At 45.9% G+C, this 24,622-nt stretch overlaps 2 protein-coding genes across 2 annotated transcripts in view; both read left to right on the top strand.

Annotated features, from left to right (window-relative positions):
* Nucleotides 1–12,238, top strand: part of kif16bb (kinesin family member 16Bb) — a 73,130-nt gene extending 60,892 nt beyond the window's left edge. Inside the window, exon 25 of the mRNA XM_062519202.1 lies at nucleotides 11,951–12,238. Coding sequence (XP_062375186.1) covers nucleotides 11,951–12,238 — 288 coding nt within the window. The remainder of the gene's footprint in view (nucleotides 1–11,950) is intronic.
* A 10,758-nt stretch (nucleotides 12,239–22,996) lies between these two features.
* LOC134063605 (uncharacterized) lies at nucleotides 22,997–24,331 on the top strand. Its single transcript, XM_062519201.1, has 4 exons — nucleotides 22,997–23,435; nucleotides 23,819–23,917; nucleotides 24,080–24,178; nucleotides 24,321–24,331. The coding sequence occupies exons 1-4, from the start codon at nucleotides 22,997–22,999 to the stop codon at nucleotides 24,329–24,331; spliced, it is 648 nt and encodes a 215-aa protein (XP_062375185.1).
* Nucleotides 24,332–24,622: the final 291 nt, after the last annotated feature.

Below are 24,622 nucleotides of genomic sequence, written 5' to 3'. Positions count from 1 at the left end.
ATGCCCACCCCTACTCCATAGTATAGTCAAGGCTACTTGAATCAGAACAATTTAAGATCGTTGCAGCACAGAATGAGCGTTTAGCTCGGTGTTCACTAAAGGCTAGCATTATGAACACCACCGTGCAAATGAAGTTCAATAGGCTACTGGTGCATGCAAATTAACTAGTTTGTTGTCATCATAATATAGCCAGTCACAGAGATAAATTTGCCTTTCTAACAGATTTTTATCAGCAGTTAGCTATTAGGCAATCAACTAGGCTATCAATTCATCAACTGTGACATGACATGTTTGCCGCCCCCCCACACAGAATATAAAGCAAATTGTGTCCCTCTGGAAATTGCAAATGCCCCCTCTGCCACTGTACTCTGAAGGTGGATTTGTTTGCAGGTCACATTCTGTTTAGATTGAAATCATCCCTGTGTCGCTAATGATCAAGCTCCTCATTTCTAAAAGCACAGGTTGTTGTAGTAAAATATTCTCTTGGCAGTCATCTTAAATAGTCTATGACTTATCTCAAGGACAGTTCTCTGATCTGTAGTCACCAGTCTTTGTACTGTGTAAAATAAATATTCCTTATCTGTCCCTGCTTATAACCCAGCGACTGAGAATGAGATGTGTCTCCACACTTCTTAATTGAGTCCAGAGTGATCTCTCTATCTCTCGGAGATGATGAGACTGACAAACACAACGCGCCTCTGAGGTGCTCTGAGAAGTAACACTGTCTGCCACTGATGAGCTCAACCTTTCCAGCACCATGGATTGCAAAGCTTCAATTAAATCCAGATTTTCAGAGCAGATTAATCATTTCAGTGATGTCACACGAGGGAGGCTCGAACAACAGGTCTGTAGCCTGCTTCAGTTAAAAAAAAAAAAAAAAAAACTAAAAGTGCACTCGTCCGTTCACTCTGGCAGGATTAATGCCTCTGTCTGTCTCTGTGTGTGTGTAGGCTACATCAGCAGGGCCGAGTCTCTGCTGGTGTGAGTGTTTTTCCCGCCTGCTCGTCTTCCGCACAGCACATCACGAGCTCAGCGGTAACGAACAGCATCTACAAAGGGAGGCGCACTCTCCTTTAGCCCGCGGAGCCGCGCCGACGACACTGGTGGATCAGAGAGCCTGACGCCCCCGATGCTGTCCTGTAATCATCAGGTTACGCCTGAGATGCGGAGCGCGGCTCCCGCAGCAGGGGCAGCGGAGGGACCCGCCTGGCCCCCCTCCCCGGTTCACTCTCCCGCACCATGATAAAAGCTTGTTGCATCAGAGGGAACATTACGCTTCCCTCTGATTTGTGGAGCTGGATATTATCATCTCTTTCAAGACCTGAGCAACACGCGAGTGTGTTATTAGGCTGAAAATAAGCCATAATGTTCCTCTGTCTCTTTTAGCTTAAAAGCTTGACTGAGGCATAGTTATAGCTTTTGTGAGCTATGTCGGTAGCAGGTGGGTAAATATCCTTCATGGGCATGATACTGCACAAATAGGACGCTCCATCTTACGTTTAAAATAGGGCAGGGATACAGTCTGATAAACCGCACAAATGGGCAATGTTCCCCTGATTGATAATGCCCTGAGAAATGATAGTGTTGCAATGCAAACCACACGTAATGTCCTGTCAGGTCTTCCAAAGTGCTTTCATGCAGCGGTATAAAATGTTGAAAAGGGTAACACATAAGTGCGATCACAGACCAAATGGAAATGACTCCTCTTATGCAGAAGGTCAGGAGAGAGGGCGGCGTGCCGTGCGTAGTCTCCGAGTCCTTAATGCAGACAGGCAGACGAGTCCTCCTCAAGCCCCGACAGCTCCTTATCTTCCCAGCACAGCCCCGGAGTGCAGCTATTGGTCCTCTTTTGAGCACATATCACACCCTGCGCCTTTATTCGGAGTTGTACAAGGGCGGTGGCGGTGGTGGGGGTTCCGAAGGGACCGGTGCTGGGACCTATTGGGATCTATCTCCGGTTTCCATCCACAATTTTGAAACCCCATAACACAGTGCAATCCATCATGACCAGGACCCCATCTTTGTGTTTAATGGCACTTCTCAGGGGCTCAGATGGTTCATCCATTAGATTAATGTGGATTCGCACAGACACTGATCATTTTCACATCCTTCTCCCACATATTCTTCTATTATTATTATTATCATATTATAGCTAGATTTGGTCTCCTGCCACCTGCGCAACTGAGAAAACAGAATAACTTCAGGAATTTTCCGTCATTAATATGCAATGATAATATTTTCACTGAGACAAAAACAGGTTTATTTGTATTATTCCCATTAGTGTCGCAACCACGTCATTGCCTAGTGTGGGATTTAGCAGCCTTGGAAAATCACACATAACTGCTATCGCCGCTTAAAACTGTACAGTCCACAATATGTGTTGAAGAAACTTTGTTGTTATATTGAACAACATTTCCTTAAACTAACAACCTTTCCTTTTTTGCCAAAACAGTCATCAGTTTTAACTCGGCTCACTACGGATATGTGTGTGTGCCCTCTGTGTGTGTTTGCAAATATATACCGACTAGTGAGGGACCATATGTGCCAACTATTCCGCCGGTCTCCGAGTCATATTGTGCCAAAGGCGGCATCTGAAGTGTTCCACCAGCCTCTCCAAAGCCCTACACTCAAAGCTCGGCACACACACTCCAGTGTTTTTCAAAGCTCGGCACACACACTCCAGTGTTTTTCGAAGCTCGGCGTACACACACTTCAGTGTTTTCCTTTTCTCCACTCATTTGGGTCAAACACAAACCCAATCCCTTTTAACCTCCTCCTCCCAGGCTCCTTTAATGAAGGCCAATCAGTTGTGGAAGAGGCGCTTCTTTATCGCCGGGCTCTGATGGAATTTGTCAAGGGTGTGCCTCAAATGAGATGCACACAATGGCGCCCTGAATGTCAGCGGCACCAGCAGCCAACGTCTTTGAGCCGGGCTCATTTGTGCATGTCTGTCCTGGGGCCAGAGGAATTTCAATGCCCTTTAGAGAGATGATGTTGTCACACAGTGTCATTCTTAAATTGGAATACTCACCCCCCCCACACACACCCCCCCAACTCTCCATCCCGCCCCTACACACACACACACACACACTCTTTCTCTCTCTCTCCCTCTCTCCTTCTTCCCTCCCTCCCCGTTGTTTGGACCTGGCGTAAGTTGCATTAGCATTTTGCTGGAAACCGCGAGACATTTTGCCACCGTGAATTCTGACAGATTTCACAAGCTCAATTTTTACTTGTGCCCCCAGGGGGAGAGACACGGCTCACCATCTGTTGATAGCGAGACGAGCGCCTCCGTAAAAGACTGTTATTTCTGCCATTGCTATTCAGGATGCCCTTGTGGTTCTTCAGTGGGAAAATTATGCGAGGATTGTATCTGATTTACAATGTCTCCGAGATCCAAACAATTAATCACCCGAGCACCACGGGCTTGCAGAGCTAAAGTTTTTCTCAGAAATCTCAACTGTTAATTCCCTCTGTAGGGTAACAAAAAAAACCCTGTTTCTGAGTTGGCCTCCATGCAGAGATTTAGCAGTGTTTTGTTCTAGAAACGTTCACACATATGCACCCACGCACGCACGCACACACACACACACACACACACACACACACACACACACACACACACACACACACACACAAGGTAAGCAGCCTTCCACTACATGTCTGTGCTTATCTAGTGATCTGTTTGCCCTTTGACCCCTGTAGTCCTTGAGCTCCGTCTCCACACAAGAGCACAAATGATATTCCGGTCTCTGCAGCTCTGGTCAGCAACACATTCAAATGAAGACGGAGAGGAGGCAGTGAAGCAGGAACACACATTAGCACAGTATCTGCCCTGGCATGTAGGCAGCATCAACTCATTCTGTAGTGCTCGCGCTTCCATATCGCACTCTCGTCTCTCTGTCAGACACGGCCCGTGGTTTCTACATGTAGACTGACGGAGTCGGCTGTCTCCTGTGGACTCTTTTTCATTGGTCCAGCGGCTGGGCTGAGAGGCTGCAGTTCATTACCAGGCGAGTGATTGTGTCTTTGCTGCGAAGGGCTGATTTCAATCTCCAGTCAATGGGCCGCTATTAAGTTAGATTGCGGAGCGGTACACCAGAATAGTTAGATTTGTCTCCATTTTTGCCAGTTTAGCACCTTCCTTTATGAAGCGACGCATCGATTAGATGGCATTTCTGAGGGTGTAAGCACAAAGTTAATTGTCTGCTCTCTTGAATTGTTGAAGGCCGTTGCCACTCTAATGGAGCCCGGTGAACGCTGCATCCATCTCATGTGCATCCCAAATCCGCTCACGCCAGAAAGGATCTCAGAACTGAGAAATGAAGAACTCTGGGAAAAGAAGTGCAACAGCTGGCTCCATCTCGGCCCCTTGCACTTCCTTCTAATCTCTTAATGAGGAACCTCCATTTGTCTGATCCATTGGGTGTTTTCCGAATGCTAACAAGAAGCCTTGTTTTGTCTTTGAAGGATTTGACTTGGCAGGGTTCAGTCCTACCAAGCAAGAATCCTTGAGGATCCTTGACTTTGAGAAACAGCCCCTATGTACATTTAATCAAGTTTTAAGAACAGCAACAGTATGCAGTTGTTTGTCTGTTTTTACACACAAGTAGGCATATCTGCAAAGCACACCTTTTATACCCACAATTTTGCCAACTGTAGCACAAAAAGACATAAATTAGCCTGCTCTTTTCATTGCCAAATCATTTTGACATGTATTGTTGCATGTACTGTAGTAAGACTAAAAGTCCCTTTACTGTTGCTTTTACTGCAGCCTCCCCCCTCCCCTCCACCTTGACATGCTCAAAGACACCTCCACCTGTGGTTTATGTTCCCTGCCGCTTGCCTGTGCCCTGACGGCACTTTCTGCTGATGCTGTGCCACACAGGCCACTGAGAGTGGGCACCACTCATAAATACGAGCATCTCCGGCTGCGGCATGTCCCGTCGCTCCGCGCCCGCCTCGGGGGGATACAGACTACCTCGGCCCTGATGTGTTTGGCTGCCCCTCGCCAGGGACACGACGCGCGCACGCCACTATTTACAACGTGCACTCAGACAATCGAGACAAGGTTGTTTTTCCGACGGCTGCCACATTTTACTTTTCTTTACGGAGCGCGCCGGGTAGGGCCGCGGCGCCGGCTGAATGCTGATGTCATCCAAGTCGAACGCTTCCTCTTCTCTCTCCTCCTCCAGCTCGCCCCGAGCCTCCCTGCTTCGGCGTGAATGCATTAATCATGGCGCAGGAGTTAAATGGGACTGCAGGCATCTCTGTTATGAATTGCACAGGAAAAGGCATAATTAGTTTGCCACAGATCTATTTTGCAGTCTTGGTGTATTCGTCGGAAGGCGTCCAGGGCGCAGATTGCTTTTCTGCAGGATTAATTATCAGCTGTTTGGACTCTAGGCGCTGTTGGTACTCAACGTGAGCGCGTAAGGGAAACCCAATAAAGGCCAACAGAGTGACAGTAAACCAGCCGCTCCTGCAATTGGACCCTGTGAGCATTGGCCCACACTGCAGTGTCCGTCTGTCTGTCTGTATGAGGACCTAAATGCCGTCTCTTGAACTCAGCCAACCCCACGACTGCTCCTCAGACGACACATCCACATGGCCATGATGGTGGGGGAGTCTCAGGAAGACATCCCATCCCATCTCCTCCAGAGACCAGGAGACTGTGCACTCTACAGTCAGTTTCCCTTTAGCTACTGTCTACTTACCTATATTATATTATGCCGACACATGGGACTACTTCTTAAAGAAATGTTGCCTGGCAGCGCTATGACAGGTTTGGTTTGTAATATTCTGATTGGATGGAGGGGGGTGTCCAGCTGACAGCAGACTCCCAGGCAACATCAATTAACATTGCTTAGTGAATCATCACCTAAAGAGATCATGTATTTTACTGACATAGAGAGGGCTGTGTCAGTATATCTGGTATGGCTTCATGTTATGATGTCTATCATTTTAATTTCAGGGACAATATTTCTCTCCGGCTGTGCTATGTTTTTTTCCAAACCCAAAAGGATGACGGGAAGCTTTGGACTGTAAGCCAAATGTGGTTCTGATTCTTATCAATGCCTTTGTCATTGCTTTGGCTGAGCTGAAGATGCCATTCCTCCCTGATCACAGAGAGCCTTAAGGGGAGACTTGTTCCTTTTCATAATGAGACAAATATAGATGTGTATCTAATGTTTTCATAAACTCTTTGAGCAAATGAATAGTGCTTGACATGATGAACATGTCACACGTGATGCATTACTCTTCAAAGCAGCGTACAGTAATAGGTTTGGAGGGCAGCACTCTTAACTGGTGCATGTGGACGCAGTGTGATCCATCAGTGTTTGGAGAAGCTAATGCTACCCTTCATCACTCAGGGAACGGGCTGTCCTCACTGACTCCAGTACAGCGCTACTCCACAGTGCTGCTTCACCGTCCAGCGATTACATTCAAATGCGTCCTCTACTGCCACGTTGGGCTGCGTGCGGACGGACACACGCGTCCTCAGAAGCACTCGGGAGGAAAGAGAGAACAGGCCGTCGTGACACGCTGCGCTTCTGTTCCAAGTTGGAGTAGCAGAGCTCTTAATGTGGGAAACAGACGGCCGTGTGATCACTTCGGCTTGCGGTCTGCTTTTATAAGGTGAAGTACAGTATATAAGAGGTTCTGTATGAGCCATGGAAATCGGTGTCTTTCAAAATGGAGCACTTGCCTCTGTCACATGATAGCTCAAGGCTATCTCAGCCTTCAACACCCTCACGTCTTTTCCTATTTGTGTGGCCTTGATGTATAATTTACCAATGCGGTCGTTCACGCCTGAAATTAAAATGCGTCTCATATGCAGAGTATAGATTTGATTGGAACCTGATTGCATTTACATTTTGTTATTGACACTTCTCCCATTACAGACTTGTCAAATTGCTGCTATGAGATGGGAGGTTCACTGATTAGCCTGTGAAGAGGCTGCTGTACATACCCGCCATTCCAGAGAGGACCGTGTGAGTCATTGTGACTGCGGAATTATCATGCAAGGTGTGTAGCATGTTCTGTCGGCCAAGCCCCCCCACGGTGAAGTGCGCCCTGCTGGAAGGGTTAACACATTTGCCTCCTTTATTAGCTCACACTCATTGTGAGGCGAGCCCTGTGGCTAGGAGCTCCTATGGTGTGTGTGTGTGTGTGTGTGTGTGTGTGTGTGTGTGTGTGTGTGTGTGTATAGATATGTCTGTGTGTGCATGCCATGGATATGTATGTGTATATGTGTGTGTGTGTGTGTGTGAGAGAGAGAGAGAATATGGCCCTAATCTCTCACGACCCCATCAAACGGCCATTTTGTGGTCTGTGCGGTGAGTAAATCATATTAGGCCGGCGGTATGGGACTGCAGTGGAGTGAGTGGCTCTAAAGTACAGATCGGTCGTTTGAACTCTGCCGCGCCCTCTCTCTCGTTAATCAGCGGGCGAGACGCGCCTCCCGCCGAACCACTTGTCCTCTCGCCGCCGTCCAGAAATCCCGAGTCCAGATAGCCGCGGCCGCTCCCACGCGCTCGCCCCTCCCGCCAACAATCCCAGCGCTCCGCCTGGCGTCCGTGCCGCGGCTGATTGGCAGAGCTGGATGCTTTATGGAGTCTGAGCCTGGTTTGCTGCGGCGGCCAACTCTCCTTCGGCTTCTGCCAAGTTTCCACAATATCTCCGCCATTCCTCCACCCAAACCTCTCTGTCTCTCTCTCTCTCGCTCTTTCTTTTTCTCCTTGACTACAGTAGCTCCTTCTCACCTCCTCTTTCTCTCTGTTCCTCCAGAGATCTGGTGTGTTCCTTCCTGCCGCTCTTTAACAGGAAAGGAAGCACATTCCTGCCCCCCCTCCCCTGTGGGGGAACACAGCCTTCCCTTCAACCTCTCGCTGGTCGCTGAACCTGAATCGATGATCGCTCAGCATCTGAGCACCACTTCTACAGGTGCATAATTGGCACCTGAGTGACTCAGGAGGTCCTCCCCCTTGTGTGTGTGTGTGTGTGTGTGTGTGTGTGTGTGTGTGTGTGTGTGATGCTGTCGTGGCGGGGTGTGTTGTGGCTCCTCTCTCTAAATTGCTCCTTGGAGATCCCTGACTGTATATGCACTGCTCTGTGTGTGTGTGTGTGTGTGTGTGTGCAATTTGTCCTACCTGAGTGCTCCTGGTGCCCCAGGAGAGGCTCTCTAAGTGTTAAATGACCTGTGTGACCCCTCGGCTAATCCGGCGCTAGCCGTGGTGACAGTATGGAAGGCGTGCGTCTCCGCTGGGGCTGGTGCTGGGGCTGCTGGATTATGCTAATTCATGGTGATGGGGTTTCTCTTGTGGCATCATTTAAGCGTCGGCCTCTTCCCAACCTTATAAACCCACCCACTCCCCCACCCCCAACACACACACACACACACACACACTATCTCTATCTCTATCTCTCTAGCCCTGTGTATTTCTGTCTTACACCCTCTGCTTGTTTATCTCTCTCTCTATGTGTACAGCCCGCTCATGAAAACACACACCTATATATTCTCTATATGGCCACAAAATAACCAGGAAATGCTGACACACACACACTGCAACATAGCAATCTAATCTACAGCACACATTTTACTACTACTACTACTACTGCAGTAAAGAAGCCCATTACTTTGTGTATACAAGACTGCTGTTCATCTGGGTGAGTCTGATCAACATGAGCACAGACCCCTCCAGCATGGCAGGACCACTAGAGCAAGACCTTATTAGCTGCACTTTAACATCCCACGGCTGAGACTCGCACTGAGAAGCTCTCGTGGTTTCTCAGAGTTCAGCAGAAGGCTGCCCATCTCCTTCGGCCTTTGATCTGTGGATCTGTGGTTGAAGTTCTCCACCAGTAATTTTAAAGCACTGAGAGCACACTGGAATTAGTGTGATTGGAAATAGCAGTCCGCTAATGCTGTCCGCTATGTGAGTTTTGAGGTATTGCGAGTGCCGTTGGCCTGTGGTGTTGAGTTTGTTGTGTGGTGAATGATCGGAGTGGTCTCTTCTCCTGGTACTGTATATGGCTCACTCCAGCTCTCTCAGAAGGTGGCAGCAGTGGTCTCTCCTCAGGCATTTTTCTTCTCCCTTTCTCTTATTTGCCTGTTCCCTCCCTCTCCCCCTCTCTTTTCTTTCCTCTTGAAATGAAATGGTATTCTTCCCTGTTGATATCTTGCTTGATGAAAAGACAAAGGAAGTAGGGAAATAAAAGAGGAAGAAAAAAAACCCCACGTCCAACAACAACTGAAAAAAGTAGCCTGAGAAAATACCACATAAACAAATTCAATCTCTGAGGGGTACCCTCCTCTCTCAATACGCTCATGCGCCGTGACAGCAATAAGGCACAAAATCGGTTTCATTTGTCTGCGCTATCTATTTTAAAGACGGACTAAATGAAGATTGAGAGGGGAGGCCAAATGTGTACAACAACAGCGATAAATAGGAGGGGGAAACACACTGCAGCAGGGGAACAGGAGCAGAGGTGAGGAAACAGGAAACGAGGAGAGAAGTGATAACTAGAGACAAAGTGAGAGAGAGAGAGAGAGAGAGAGAGAGGGAGAGAGAGAGAGAGACAGTGAGACAGAGGGAGAGGGAGAGAGAGATAGAATAGAGCGTCAGAGGAAATCACAATCATTAATTAATACGGCACAGAGTGAGAAGTGGATTGATTCATCTCCCATTTTCCCATCACACACACACACACACACACACACACACACACACGGCGCCGGGTGGCGTCTTGGGGCAGGCATGGGTGGAGGACTATCGTGCCAATCCAGCTCCAGTTTAATTGCTTCTAACTGTTGGAAATGTCATGTAGTAAACATCCAGGGGGAAATCAAGATGAATATGTATCAACTCTCTCCTCTGCCATCAAAATAGAGTCTTTTTTCATCATTGTAGTTTCCCAAAGCAGAGCTCATGAATCTGTAATATGAGTTCAATGTATGTATGAAAACATGTCATTAAAACAGTAGCTGCTGTTTAGTTGAGCACGTCAGCTCTAAAGATGGGGTGTCTCTGTGAGCGATTGCTCTGGCCTCGCCGACTGTCGGTGTCATGAATAGGCATGGTGGTGGCGTGTCAGAGGGCTGTCATCCGGGTGACAGCTGGCTCGCGGAGCTCGGTGAGAGGCAGGGACCGCCGCCACTGGAGCGTATCCACCACCAGCAGCATCACCCACTCCCAGTCAGTGCCCTCCCCCCAACCCCACCTCCACCCTAACACCACCACCCCATGCCCCCCCCCCCCCAGGCTCAGCGTGGCACGGCTCCCCCAGACGTGTGTGCTGCATATGGGCCTGACCAGCCGTGGCAACCCGGCCTGCCCAATTACAGCAGTCGCCAGCTGGGCCCCAGCTCTGCTACAGTCTCCATGCTCCACCGACCGACAGGCCGGCCGACCGACCGACACCACCCTCCAACGCCAACCGCCCGCCCGCCACCGGGGTGGTCAAACCCAGACGAACGCCACTACTTTCTCTACCATAATCCATCTCCCCATCTCTCTCTTTCTTACTCTCTTTCACTTTCTTTCTTTCTTTTTTTCTCTCTCTTTCTTTTTCTCCCTCTCTCTCTCTCTGACTCTGTCTGTCCGCTGGCGTGGCGGTGGTGGTGTTTACGGTAAGTCGGAGGCATCCATCCCGGGGAGAGGGTTTGTGGTGACACATTTGGGATGTGCTCATTGCAGTATCACCATCAATCTGCGCTGGCATCATCTTGGCAGCGCACGCGCGTGCGTGCATGGCCCGGAGACGCTGGCATCAACACTGGCATCGCATCTCCTCCTAACTCACTCTCTGACTCCGTGTCAGAGAGCTGGCCTTCCGTCAGCAATGGCATTAATGGAAGAGGCTAAGAACGCTGCATCTGTTTGGCATGTCATTAAATCTCTCGCTCTCTCTCTACGCTATACTTTCATTTTCTGAATGTTAATTAAAGTTGCGTGCAGCACACACGCACAATCAAAGTGGATGCTGGAGAGAATTATCCTGATTATTCATTACTGCCATTTATGTATCGAAAAACAATCTCAGAGACACACATCAGACACATTCACTTTGAACTCAATGCACTCAGTGCTGGCGGAATAACAACATTGTGAAGCAGTCCACATACCGGTATTCTTTTGCTAATGTTGTTATTTTGAGTGGTGTTGTAATGCTGTCTCAATGTAGGCCTACTACATTCAACCATACTGTATATTTTATTTGATTTCAAGTAGGTGTTTGCCTACGTTAGCATTACTGTGTGATTTATCAATGCAAAGTCTATGATTGAAATGAGTACAGCCCTGTCATACAGGACTGAGATCTGTGTCACCCGCTGAAATACTACAGGCCATTAAACATGATTTTTATGGGCAAAATCAAATCTATACTTCTACGCTTCAAAGTCAGAAGTCACTGTGTGGTACCATTCGGAAAACCTTGTCTCATACAATAAAATCCACAAATGTAGTTTTCACTGAAACGCACGTTTTAATTATCTGCAGCATGTGTAATAAGCTTTCCTAGTGGCCTTTTCCATCTGCACCAAGGGGACGACCGCGGCAGAATCTCCTTTCTTTTGTTCCAGAGGGCAGCCATGTTTTACTCGGTGATAAAATGGCTGTCAGGAGGTTGGTTTGGTTTGGTTTGGTTTGCGCGGGCGGGCGGCTGTGGCTGGTCGTAAGTGCCAGAGAGAGCCGCTGTAAGGTTGTGAGGCTCAGATCCATCAGCTGATTTATGTTATCTCCTGTGCATCGCCCATGATCATTTGGCTGTTGCTTGAGGGGGCAGTGCTATTTTTTTTTCTTCTAATTTCTTTAAAAAAGGGTGTTGGATTAAAAAGAAAGAAAAAAAAAACATTGACTAAATTAAGAAATGCGACACAAATGTAGATTACCATGAACACAGCTGCTGTTTTTGAATTGAAAACCCTCCCTCTCCCCCGTGCCAGTGTCTTTCATTTACCATTTCAATCTCCGAGCGTTTCCGTTCTGCCCAACGGACGCCACCGCCCCAGCGCATCCTCATCGCTCTCCTGCTCCGCAGCGCTCTGCCCCTCCGCTACCGTCTCCATGACATCCCCCTCTTTGCCCATAACCCCCCCTCCGAGTTCCATCTCCGGCTCCACACCTCAGCTCCCCTGCCTGCTCCCAGACGAGGCCCGAGCTCCCTGCTGGCCGCGCCGCTGCTCGGCCGCGTGTCTCATGTTGTCCTGTGTGTCCTGTGCGCTACCCCGTAGCTGTGGCCGCCGCCGCTGGGTTTGTTTGTATGGGGTCTCCGTGAAGCCGGAGAGGTAATTTAGGCGGCTGTGTGTCATTGGCTTCGAGTCTCGGAGGAGTGCTGCAGCAATGGCCGCCCTCCCGCAACGTTCCGGAGAGAACGTCACGTGGACATGTCTCTCAGGGCCTGCTGGTGAGGAACGGGAGAAACAAACATGGCTATTGTTTAGATTTGACATTACATGTCAGAAGACATGCTGCACTCCCATCCGTGGGGAATGCAGCAGGGCAGACCTCGCTATGTGTACTGTGGGAGTCATGCGCTCCATAGTGTGTGTGTTGTAGCTGTAAGTCATCAAGCGAGGGGGGGAGGGGGGATTGGGGGGGGATCAACAAAAGGACATTTACAACATACAAGCCTTTCTTTGCCAACCTACTGCAGTAATAGACCTCTGAAGTTCACCTACAAAAGAGAACCGAAACTGCCATCTTTGCCCATATAAGTAGATCCAGTTCAAGGCAGATGAAGAATGCTATCAAAATGGTCTCCTTGGTTGACCGATATGATCCATTGTAGTAGAGCAGGTAAAAACGTCATGCTGGCTTGCGAGAATAGTTCTATATTCTGGATGTTACAGCAGACCTCCAAGCTCAGCATGGCACAGTGTTACAAAGTCAAGCCAGAGGTCACAGATTGACACATGGTACATGGTGTTGCTATAATGTGCTCCTGAGGGACATATTATCAGTTACAATAGAGTGCAATAGTCAAGTATTGGGTCTCATAGGCTGTCTCTACCCCTCCCTTATGCAGCCCTCAGGTTGCAACGGTGTTGTGCTAAGGCAGCGGTGGCCAACCCGCGGCTCGCGAGCCACATGCGGCTCTTTGCCTCCTCTCGTGCGGCTCACGGCTGCTCAACTGATGTTCTCACTTCTCCTCGGACCTAAACGTTTTCCTTTTGAAATAGCCTTTATTTCCGGTAAATAAAAAATAATTTCAGAATTTGATAGTAGCCTATTGCCAAAAGTAATTATTAATAGTTAACAATAATTGTACCGTCATGATATGCATAGGAATTGGCCAAAACGAAGCAGACGTGTTTATTCTTCAGCCAGGTTTAATGCTAGGCTACTGTTGCAATCAGGAATACCCTGAAGCTAATCATAAGTAGAAGGAACACGTGCCATTGAAAAGGACCATTTATTGTTTTGTAGCATAACCCCTCTGGTTATTATGTCAAAGTAATCAAAACAAAAGCACTCTGAGGTCGCAAAACTCCGCCTCGCGCATCCTGCTTAACATCTCGCGCGTCCGCTTAACAAACAGACAAACCCCGATGAAAACATAACCTCATTTGCGGAGGTGATATGTTTCTAGCCTACACATTAGTTTGGTACTTGGTATGCCACGGATTCATAAAGCTTCAAACCTGAACATTTCCTACATACTTTTGCAAGTAGGCTGGTAATGGCTATAGACGTCAGTCACTCGTTTTCTTTTTGTTTATTTTCTTTTTAAAAGTTAACTGAACACTTGACATTGCATTATCAGGTGTTGGAGCATTGCTCATGCCTATAAGTCATTCAGTGAGGGGGGATTTGATGTGTGTCTGATCTTTTTTCATTTTCCAATGATCATTTATCAATGATCATTGAGCATCTGCCAAGTGTCTTACTTTAAATGAAAAACAAAGGAGCTATAACTGTAGGCCTAATGTTGTGCTGTTGTAGTATGGACGCCTTTTTTGTTGTGCGGCTCTTTTGACTTTTGTGGATTTTTTTTTGGCTCTTCATGCTAGACTGGTTGGCCACCCCTGTGCTAAGGTCTTGTGTGGACCAGTGACAACGCTGGCAATTTAAACAGCCAAACGTGCACATTCTCAAACACATGTGCGCACATTCAGGTGATGGAAAAAAAACAAGATGTTATCCACCAAAAGCAAGGTGTTTGTTAACCTCACAGCCAAACCCACATATCAATCTCCTCAATGGCACCCCTGTCTCGCCCACGTGTCTCCGGACTTCTGAGCGGAGCGCTCGTTATTAGCCGATGTCCGGGCAGACCTGCGCTGCCCTCTCTCGTCCGGCCCCGGTCTTAATCTTCAGTGGCCCTCTGGCCCGAGTCATCCATCACCAGCAGCCAGTTTGATTAGACGTCCAGAGGCGGCCGACTCTTTAAAGGCCTGACAGGCCTGGCTGCCTGGTGTCTGCCTCTATGACGGCTGTGTGTCGGGGGGCTGTGATGGATCCCTCTCCTCCCCTTCCCTGGAGACGGAGCGTCGCCTCGCTTTTCCTCCCATGTCTCCTGCATAGATAGTCCCTTTGACACGACTTGTTTTGGGTCCCTGCTCTGAGCTGTAATTGATTTCGCTCTTCTTTTGTGACTCTTCAATCTCTCTCACTCTATCCTCTCTCTCTCTCTCTCTCCATCTCTCCTTTTTCCTGTTTTCTCCCTGTCTGTCCCACCCTTTTCTCCAGGGAAATGACTGAATAAAAACTACAGAGCATGATGTTTATAGGCAGGTGTCCACCCTGACAGATGGTCAAAGGCAGCATTATCAGAGGCTGATGGAGGCGCTGAATGAGCTGCTTAGGCTGGGAATGGGTTCCTGAACGAGATGGCCCAACATATGGGAGGGAATGTTCTGGGCCCATAGTGGAGAGAGATGTGGAGCTTCAGGCTGATGGGTACGAGTACAGAAATACAATGGAGTCGCCAGTAAGGCCAGAGGAATTAAATGGGATTTCAAATGGTTAGAATTGATCTCTTAAACACTTAGTTTAAAGTTCCTAGTATATGAAGTTATTGTAAGTATAGTATAGTGTAAGTATAGTAGTTAATTTGTGTATGAATATAATGAAGGCTCGCTTGAACTGATATTCATGTCATACAAAAAGTGTTGATTTGCAATAATCTGTCTATGTAAAATACAGTATATTTAAGTTCATTGAGAAGGTATACTGTTATACTGCATGTAGAGAAACAGAATCCACCATGGAGCTGCTTCACCACAGATGTCTTTTCTCTACATACAAATCGAAGCGAAGGAGCTTTTCATGACACATCTAATAGATCCATTTTCACAAATTCCAATCCCTCAAAAGTTGTTCAGATGCTTCCTAAACGACAAACTAACAAATCAGCCAATTTGCTGCAAATGTGCAAATCTCTCCATCAGTAGTGTGACTAGATGTTTTGTAGCTGTTGACTTTGGTGCTGGTAAATGAGTTGTGCCACACCAGGGCTCTTCACATCCTTTGCCTGGCTACGTGAGCATTGTCACCGTGTGCTAGTGGGTCGTTAGCGCCTCCCGGGACTCCTGTGGCTAATGACAATAGCGCTTATCTAACCTAATAACACATCACATGACCTACTGAAGGATGCTTTTGGGAAGAATCTCATTTACAGGCTTATCCACTTTATCTCTTAAACCGGCTAAGGAATACAGTGGATGAGTTTGCCTCCCTGTACAGTTCCAGGGCATCTTCATGCCTTAATGTGACAGGACAGTGGAGAGCGAGAAACAGGAGAATGGGAGAGAGATGGGGTGGGATCGGGAAATTATCTGGATCGAACCGGACTAGAACCCGGGTCCCTGTGTGTGTGTGGTCCCACATCTGGTGCGGATGCTGTAACCAGTTGTGCTACAGAGCCACTGAACATGTCACTACCATGCTGAAAAAAAAACAGCCTAACCAGCTTAAGGCGGTTCGCTGGATGACCAGCATGAGCTTTTTTTTCAGTAGGGTAATGTCTGATTTGTCCAACACAACAGCTGACAACTGAAATGCAACTATGCGCAAAGTACATTTAAAAAGGGAGCTGACTGAAGCCATGTTTGCAAGGACTTTTTCTTTGTGTGTGTATGTGTGTGTGTGCTTCTCCTGTCTATCCCTGATTTCGTCTCTCTCCATCTTTCTCTCTACTATTTCCCTGGAAACCTGTTTTCAATTTTTTCCCCCCACATTTGCAAAGATTGCCTCTCCGCCTGCCTGGGGTTTCTAATTGACAGCAAGGCAAACAGGAAAGTTCGCCTTAAAAAAAAAAGAGTCAAATGTAAATTTCCTGCTGCTTTCCCTGCGTGTGTTTTTTCACCTGCCTTGATGGAGAATTTGTTATGGAAATTCACGGTGCATTAGCGTAACCAGCAGGGGCCAAGAGTTGAAAATAATGAAACCTGCTGGGAGGGAAGAGCTTTTCCGCTTCCTTATTTATGAACTAACAAATATATATATTTAAGGGTCAGCCTATTCCACTCAATTGGAATTCACCTCCGTTTTAGCAATTTTCTGCCATAAGAATCGGGCAATTCTACGATTCTGAGGTTCTGTCACCCCAAGACTAAGAACCTCTCTTTAGTAAAGTGGATCTCTTGGGATAGTCCAGGCCAGATAATGGGGAAAAAACTTGAATGCTAAAATATTGGCTGTCAAGAAAATGCAAATTCCAACAAGCCGTTATTGCGTGAAAAATCCTCTGATGGTCGCAAACTGACGAAAGATGTTACACCTGATCTGGAGCCAGCCAACCAGAACTCCTACTTGATTGTGCTTGGGCTTAATAAAACGCTCCTAGTCCTAGGCCATCTGTCAAACATTCCTGTTGCACATCCTTTCTAACACAAGAGCATCTCAAGTAGGTGCACTTCTCATTCACTTTATACATTTGCACCTGCTGTCAGCCACACACAATGTGTGAATGAGGAGGCACCTGTATCAAGTCAAAAGGGTAGGCTACTGCTGTGTATGGTGGAAGGATTAGTATGTTGCTAAAGTCCTTGCCTTTCATAGTCCAAAAGAGTGAGAGTGTGTGTTTTTTTGGCATAAGCCTTTACTGGGCTGAAGGAGGTTCAAAGATTTCTCTCTCGCTGGCTTCTCTCACTTTGTAGACTTCATTAACGCCTTGGCTGAAGTTTGAGCTCTATGTGAAGTGGAAATGAGGCAAGCCATGAAAGTTCTGCTGTCAGGTGAGGATATGGCCTCCTGATTCCCCTCTGAGAAACTAATCAGAGGTAAATCTCTCAGGTAGGCTATGTAAGGACCCACTCTCTCGTCTGGCCTAGTGGCAGAGACGCGGGCCGCTGTGGAAATAAATGTACTGCAATAAAGATAACTGAGTCTCCAGCTAAGACCGCAACGTTCTGATCATTATCGCGGGCTGTGGACTTGGATTATTATGTTTGTTACAGTACTGCTAAAAATGCTCAAATTCTGAAACTTCTGTACAATGGCCTGCAGGAACCATTTCAGATGAATGGCTGATATTTTAATGTCGATCTGTGACTGACAATAAATGGCAAGAAAATAAGATCAGCATTTATGGCGGACTTGGCCTCTTTTTTCGAATGATTTAGAGAGACTACTCTTACTTTATGACAGGCTCATAACATGTTGTGTTTTTCCCCATATTTACAAGCTTTTGTGAACCTGTGAAACCCTGTAGTGAAAACTAAAACTATAACTACTCTCAAATTTAAGACACAGTTATAAAAGCAGTAAAGAAGACAAATGAATCCATAAAACTGGCTGCTTTTTCAATTTATTTTCAAACCATGTCTTGTGTCTCTGTGTTCTCAATACTATTTCACTGAAGCCTCAGACGCTAGGCAGCGAGACAGTTGTTTTCCAGCAGCTTGGCATCATTCTCAGTGGCCTCTTTCCACCAAACATGCAATATGCACTGGAGGTTCTCACGAGGAAGTCTGTTGGTTGCTACGGAAACAACTAGGCAGCTGGGGGGTGGGGGGTAGGGGGGCTACACAACTCTGCTCAGTGTCTGCTAGATACAGTCTTTAAACTTGTGTGTGGAATTTTCTTGAAAACCTTGTAGGACTATGAAAACCATTTTTTGGACTATGAAATAAATTGGGAGAAAAACTGACAGTGTGTTTCACACTGTGACCGGGTGACCCACTGGCTCCCCCCGGCCCTGTAAAAAAGGTCGAACTCTGCTTCTGTTCCAGTCATCGATACCTGAGCTGGTGTGTTAGGTGTCTATAGATTACTGATGCCTAGCTGGTCATTGTGGTGGTCACAAGTAACCCATCAGTGGTCCTTTGCCCACTGTCCTTTTAATACCTTTTTGTCCTTCATTGAAAACAATCCAACTCAATTATTTTCATGCTTGTCAGCCTTGTTTCTGCACACACAATACACACACATTCACTCTTTCTCTCTCTTCTCTCTCTCTCACACACACACACACACACACACACACACACACACACACACACACACACAAAACAAGCAATTCTAATAAGATGCAAACTTCTCACTGTTCACACAGCTCTGACTGTTTATTTCTTGTCGCTATCTGCAAATCACTTTGGGCTCAAGAAAGCACAGGTTGCATTCACTTTAATATGTACTGAGAAGGCATTAGCATATTCATGAAATGGCAGCACCCGCCACAGTAATGTTCCCTCAGTTTTCAGCCACTCGCCTAAATTGCAATTAGGCTATTGTAGCCCAATTGTCTTGTATTTTATTTTCATTACAATAAATAAATCATCATGGATGGCATTTGAGCAAATGCATTGCTGATGTTTAAATTTGCTAGGCTAGACTATGTCTGAGAGCAGGGACGAGGTAAACAAATCAGAAAGCAAATGTAAACATCAGCAATGCCTATGTGGTTGACACGGGGGCAACCAGATGTTGTGATAAGCTTGTCACAATTTGGTTGCCAAGGGCAACTGGACAACTGTTAATGTCGAGCCCAGGCTGCAGGCAATGAGCACAGGAAGTTGTGATGATCACATGTAGACTGTATTTCCATGTAAACAAAAACATATGTTCTACTGATGCAAGAGGATGTCCTAATCATTCCATTTTAGGTCTCTGCGTTCGCTGTCTTCTCACCAACCCTAATTTAGGCGAATGGCTGAAAACTGAGGGAACATTTTAATGATGACTGATCCTGACTAATGAAGTCTAATGATGAGCACTAGAAGACTGCAAAACAAACAGGCTTTGCTGCTCGCCCATTAGCGTCTTCCCCCGCAGTCAGCGTCACTTCATATCCTGAAGTTGATTTTCCAACAGGCAGCTTGCCGAACGCCTAATGAGGGAAAATAATAGGCGTCAGGTTTGCAATGTTCCTCAGTTAAATCCAACGTTAATAAATGCATTAGCCTCGCCTGTGTAAACCTTTACTATGGCGGGTGCTGCCTTGTAAATTTCATGAATATGCTAATGCCTTCTCAGTACATATTAAAGTGAACGCCACCTGTGCTTTCTTGAGCCCAAAGTGAAAAAACCCTGTCTTGCATTAAAAATGATAGGCTACTCTTCAACAACATGTGGCTCTGTTTTCTTTACAGTAATGTCATGTTGCAAACCTAATTTAAACATGGGATGCCACCTCTGATAATGTGGTAGGACTTTTATTTTCTGAAGCTGGACTTTTCCACCTCTGATAGCTATTAGGCCATCGTGGTTTTGTGTTTGTTTGTTTTTAGACAACTTTTATGTACTAAGGCAAGAAACTGCAAAGATTCAGCCAGGCACTCAGGTGGATAAAGTTCATGAACGGTGCTCTTGGGGTAGGGAAATTTCCAATGGAGCAAAAAAAAAAAAAGCAGGTCCAAGGCTCAGGTGGATAAAGTTCATGAACGGTGCTCTTGGGGTAGGGAAATTTCCAATGGAGCAAAAAAAAAAAAGCAGGTCCAAGGCACTCAATCAAAAAAAAGGAAAAAAGGAAGGAACGAGTTAAAATGAGGAGGGTTTACACGCCCTCCATGAGGAGAGTTACACGCATTAAAACACTTTATTTCGGAAAGAAATGACACCAGACCTCATTCACATTTAATTGTACAACTCACTGAGTTTATTACGGTATTCACAAAACAATGTCTTTGTGTTTACTGACAAGCTTTACAAACAAAAAATAGGGGCCCCAATGGGTTGCTGTTTCTCGCCCAATTATTGCCTGTATTTGGGATTATGGGAGAAGTTGCATGTCTTCAACTCGACCAATCCTTTCTACCAGTGTATAACGTGGTATGGTTGCTATATTAATGATTTGTTATTTATTTTTAAGGGTACTGAGACTCAGGTGCTGGAGTTTCACCAGTACCTTAACTCCATCAATTCAATTGTCAAAAGGATACTCTAAAAATCTACCACAACCAAAGCTCAAATGGTCTCAGTCTAATAGGAAGAGATCAGATACCAGTTTAAACGGTCAGTGGAAATCCTAAACCCATCCAATAGAGGGGAAATAAAGTCTTACTTTGACCAACCTGAAACAAAATCATAATGACAATACATGGGAACAAAACAAGGGCACCAAGACAGTGAAACTTTGATGAAATGTACAGATGGTACGGGTTGAGAATGCACTTTTCTTTGCCGCACATCGGGAATGCCGCAGGTGCGGCATTTGTAATTAAAACTGTAACCGCAAGGGTGCAACATAAGACCGCCCTAATAACATGCGGGTTCTGACGCGAAGTAACTCAGTCAGTCCAGCAGAGATGCCAGGGCAAAGCTTTGGTCAATAGACCTCTGAAGTTCGCCTACAAATAAGCTACCATCTTTGCCCATATAAGGAGTTACGGTAGCCTATCTGACGATTTTTCCTATGGGAAATTAACATGGGGATTTGGAATTATCACACCTGTTAAACTCTCGCGGGGATGACAAAATCGGAAATTCAGGTGTTTTCCTGAACACGCTTTTGTCCTCTACCTTCGAGAGGAATCTGTGATCTCCGGTACGCGAAGGCGGCAGACTTTGAATTGCGCTACCCCAGAGCTAACTTGCAATGCAACTTGTCATTAAGTTAGTTAGCCAGTTGCTCTGGGGTAGCAAAAATGAAAGTGTGTTGACTTCACGTACCAGAGATCACAGTAAGCTATGCACAAGAAGGCAGAGGACAAAAGTGCGTTCAGGAAAACGTCTTTATTTAAGACTATATCGTCCCCGCAAGAGTTTAACTGGTGCGATAATTCAAAATCCCCATGTTATTTTCCTTTAAGAAAAAATCGCCAGATACCGAATCTCAAAGATGGCATCTTTTTTGTAGGCGAACTTCAGAGGAGAGGGAGAGAAATGCTTATTGGGCCTACCTTCTTTCAATGAAACAGCAGTGTCCCCTTGCCCCCTTCTCACTCTCAATTACTACGGCATAGAAACAAAAAAGCCCATTTCGCTGACAAACTCACGTGTTGCTATTCATGGAAATTACGATGTCTCACATAAATAACGGACCATTTCAAGATTGTTCATGTTGGATAAACATGCTGAGTCCGACACACATGCACCCATGTTGGTAAGCAGGCTGTTAAAGTAGCCTAATGTAACCAAAGAGTATAGAATTACCTTCTATACTCTTTGATGTAACGTTGCATCTACTCATCAACAACCACGGTTGCCTAGCGGTTCTGTTGCCTGATCAGGTTGCTGATCTTGCAACATTCCGACACACACGTCGGTAGCATTCTGTTAAAATTTGCATTTAAAACAGCCGCTCTTGACTCTATCTGGACATCGGCTATGGCCAGGCATAACATTCATTCAAACATCACTTCCGAGTTCTAGCCAGGAGGAACCATCGAAAACAACACGTACCTTAGACTTTTGCTTAAATAACTCATTAACGGTTTTGTTCAGACCTGAAAATGCAACTGTATTTGACAGAGGACAGATGTAGGTCGCTAGTGACAAAATATGAGCTTTCAGTGTGGTACGATGTCTTTGTAAATTACATTTGTTTAAAAAATCCTGTTTCTCCTCCATTGTAATAGACGTGCAGGGTGAACCAGAAATTTGGTGACCTTTGACCTCTAGGATAGCTGCAATTAGCAAAAACGCAAGTTGGCTTGTAAGTTTTGACGTGCTAGACATGAAACTTGGTCTGATGGCTTATGGCCACATGTACAGTAATTGCTGCATTGAGCTAACAACGTTGAGTTGCCGTGGTTACTCCGGCCTACTGCTTGGCCCCCTCATTGCTGCTTGCAGCTATATTTTTTCTTATTTTCTCATTTCAAATTATGAAATGAGAAAATAAAGCACTTTAGGTCAACCCTGTTGTGTTACATTTTCTATACATAACACAGTGTTTACAGTAGCCCCGTTTACATGGACACTTCTATTCCGATTAGAAACTGAAAAATAGCGGAATAAAAAATCGTCATATAAACACCTCAATCGGAATGAAAATTCTGATCTGATCAGTATTGTAATCGGAATAGAAGAGGTGGTGTAGTCTGTTCCTATTCCGAATGAACGCTCATGTATACGGTCATTCGGATTGACCGTATATCTTCCCAATGAAAAGTAGCAAACAACGGCTATTCCGATCAAAGATTCTAAAGCGCTAACAAGCGGCTGATCGGAATAGAAAGTTGCCCATGTAAACAGACGGCGCAAAAATGTTCAATCAGAATAGTTTAATCGGAATGACAAAAAACTGTCCATGTAAACGGGGCTACTGTTTCAAATTGAGTTCTAGAATGCTTTCGGGCATCATCATTTGGAATCTTCTCAACATATTCTAGAACATATTAAGTTGAGTTCTAGAATGTACCATCATTAGAATGTTGGTTAAAGTAGAATCCTGAGGTAAAACCCTGAATCAGTTGGACCTGGCTACACCAGAGATAACACTGAGAGAGAGCTTTCTGCTGGAGATTTCACAAATTATTCATTGATTCACCTATTTGATATTGGCAATCCTGCCAAGGACAAAGGAGGAGTGTATTTTTTCATATTGGCCGAAGATGGAAGTGAGAAGTGAAGCTAGAGGAGAGAATGGTTGCTTCTTGGGAGCCATGAGCGCCCTCTTGAACGCCATCAGACACCGGCTAAGACCAAAGCGAAGACGACAGAGGACCAAGAACCACCGGATCTGTTGCAACTCTGCTATGGCCAAGAGAAAGTCGGCAAAAGAGAGAGAACCAACCTGGGCCTATTCTGGGCTTAACGCCAAGCCGAGCAAACTAAACCGTATTGCTAACGGCACACCTACTAACGCAGAACTCCAGGAAAGACTTAAGTCTTCCGTGCGGGCTTTTGAAGAGAAGCGCAAGCCACGCTGGGTGGTTCTCCAGCCTGCTGAACCAGCGGGTCAGGCAGAGGTAATAATGGAGAACACTGAGGCTGGAGAGGACCCTGCTAAACAACCAAGGGATATGGCAAGCATGAAGAACACTCAGCTTGGAGAGAATCCTCAGCATGGTGAATTGGATCTTCGGGCTGATGAACCAGCAAGTAAGAACACAAAAAGCATAACTTAGGCTATAACTTTAGCTAGTTTATATAATAGAATATAGAATAACATGGATCATTCCTGGCCACAGATACACTTTTAAACCTTTCCTAACAGTTTTGGTTGTGGCTAATGCCCAAATGTGGAGGGAGATGACCAGACAAGATGGTCCTGTCCTGGTCCTTGCAGTAAAACATTTTAGTTATTCCAAGCACAATTAGTGGCTAGGCCTACTTGGTAGTTGTTTTGAACCAAAGGCTCAATTTCAATGGAGATCTTTAAAGTAGGGTCAATCTATGTAAAGAAAACCAAGTCACTGACATTGATGAGTGACTTGAATGACAAAATGAGTGAATATTGAATGTCACTGTTGTAATTGTCACAGCTGGCCCTGACTCCATTTACCCTGTCCCATCTGACTGGACTCTTGAACACCTCATGGAGAATCTTAAGTCATCAGCAGACGATGACGAGGGAGACCAAGGTATGACCTTGCTTAAACTAGAAAATGATCCTTAGAGCAGCTTTAACCACAGTAAGCCCAAATGATGTACTGCACTGTATCTGTACTGTTTACCTGATACTGACAATGAGTGAATGTCAAATGTTGACTTGAGTGTTGGTGGTGTTGGTGTTTTTGTCACAGCTGGCCCTGGCTCCAGTTCCCCTGTCCCATCTGACTGGACTCTTGAACACCTCATGGTGAATCTGAAGTCATCGGCAGACAAGGAAGAGGGAGACAAAGGTATGACCTGGCTTGAAACAGGAAATGATCATTGGAACCGCTTTAATCACAGTAAGCCTAAATTAATCTTTGACAAATCATCAAATGTCAATGTCAAGGATTGTGTCTACCTTATTGTGGTTAAAATATATATAAGGTTTAGTTTATACGTAAACTAAACCTAACCTTAGAAAAATATAAATAATTTGAATTGATTTCATTTAATAAATTCAAGCATATTGATATTGATACTACTGTAACAAAGTGAGTGAATGTTAAATGTTGACTTGAGTGGCGGTGTTGTTTTTGTCACTGCAGGCCCTGGCTCCAGTTCCCCTGTTCCATCTGAATCTGCTCTTGACCACCTCATGGAGGAACAGAGTTCATCAGCGGATGAGACTGGAGAGGATCTTCAGCCTAATGATCCACCAAGTAAGAACACAAATAGCTTTAGTAGGCTACCAT

Source organism: Sardina pilchardus, chromosome 18 (genome assembly GCF_963854185.1).
Source record: "Sardina pilchardus chromosome 18, fSarPil1.1, whole genome shotgun sequence".
NCBI classification, from domain to species: domain Eukaryota; kingdom Metazoa; phylum Chordata; class Actinopteri; order Clupeiformes; family Clupeidae; genus Sardina; species Sardina pilchardus.
The sequence above is the reverse complement of the archived record's forward strand: the minus strand, read 5'-3'. Positions and strand labels throughout refer to the sequence as shown.

Excerpts from the sequence above, each read along its gene's own strand:
- LOC134063605 (XM_062519201.1), top strand. The coding sequence starts at position 22,997 with ATGAGCGCCCTCTTGAACGCCATCAGACACCGGCTAAGACCAAAGCGA. Across the intron at positions 23,436-23,818 it reads TCGGGCTGATGAACCAGCAA|CTGGCCCTGACTCCATTTAC; the intron begins GTAAGAACACAA and ends TAATTGTCACAG. Across the intron at positions 23,918-24,079 it reads CGATGACGAGGGAGACCAAG|CTGGCCCTGGCTCCAGTTCC; the intron begins GTATGACCTTGC and ends TTTTTGTCACAG.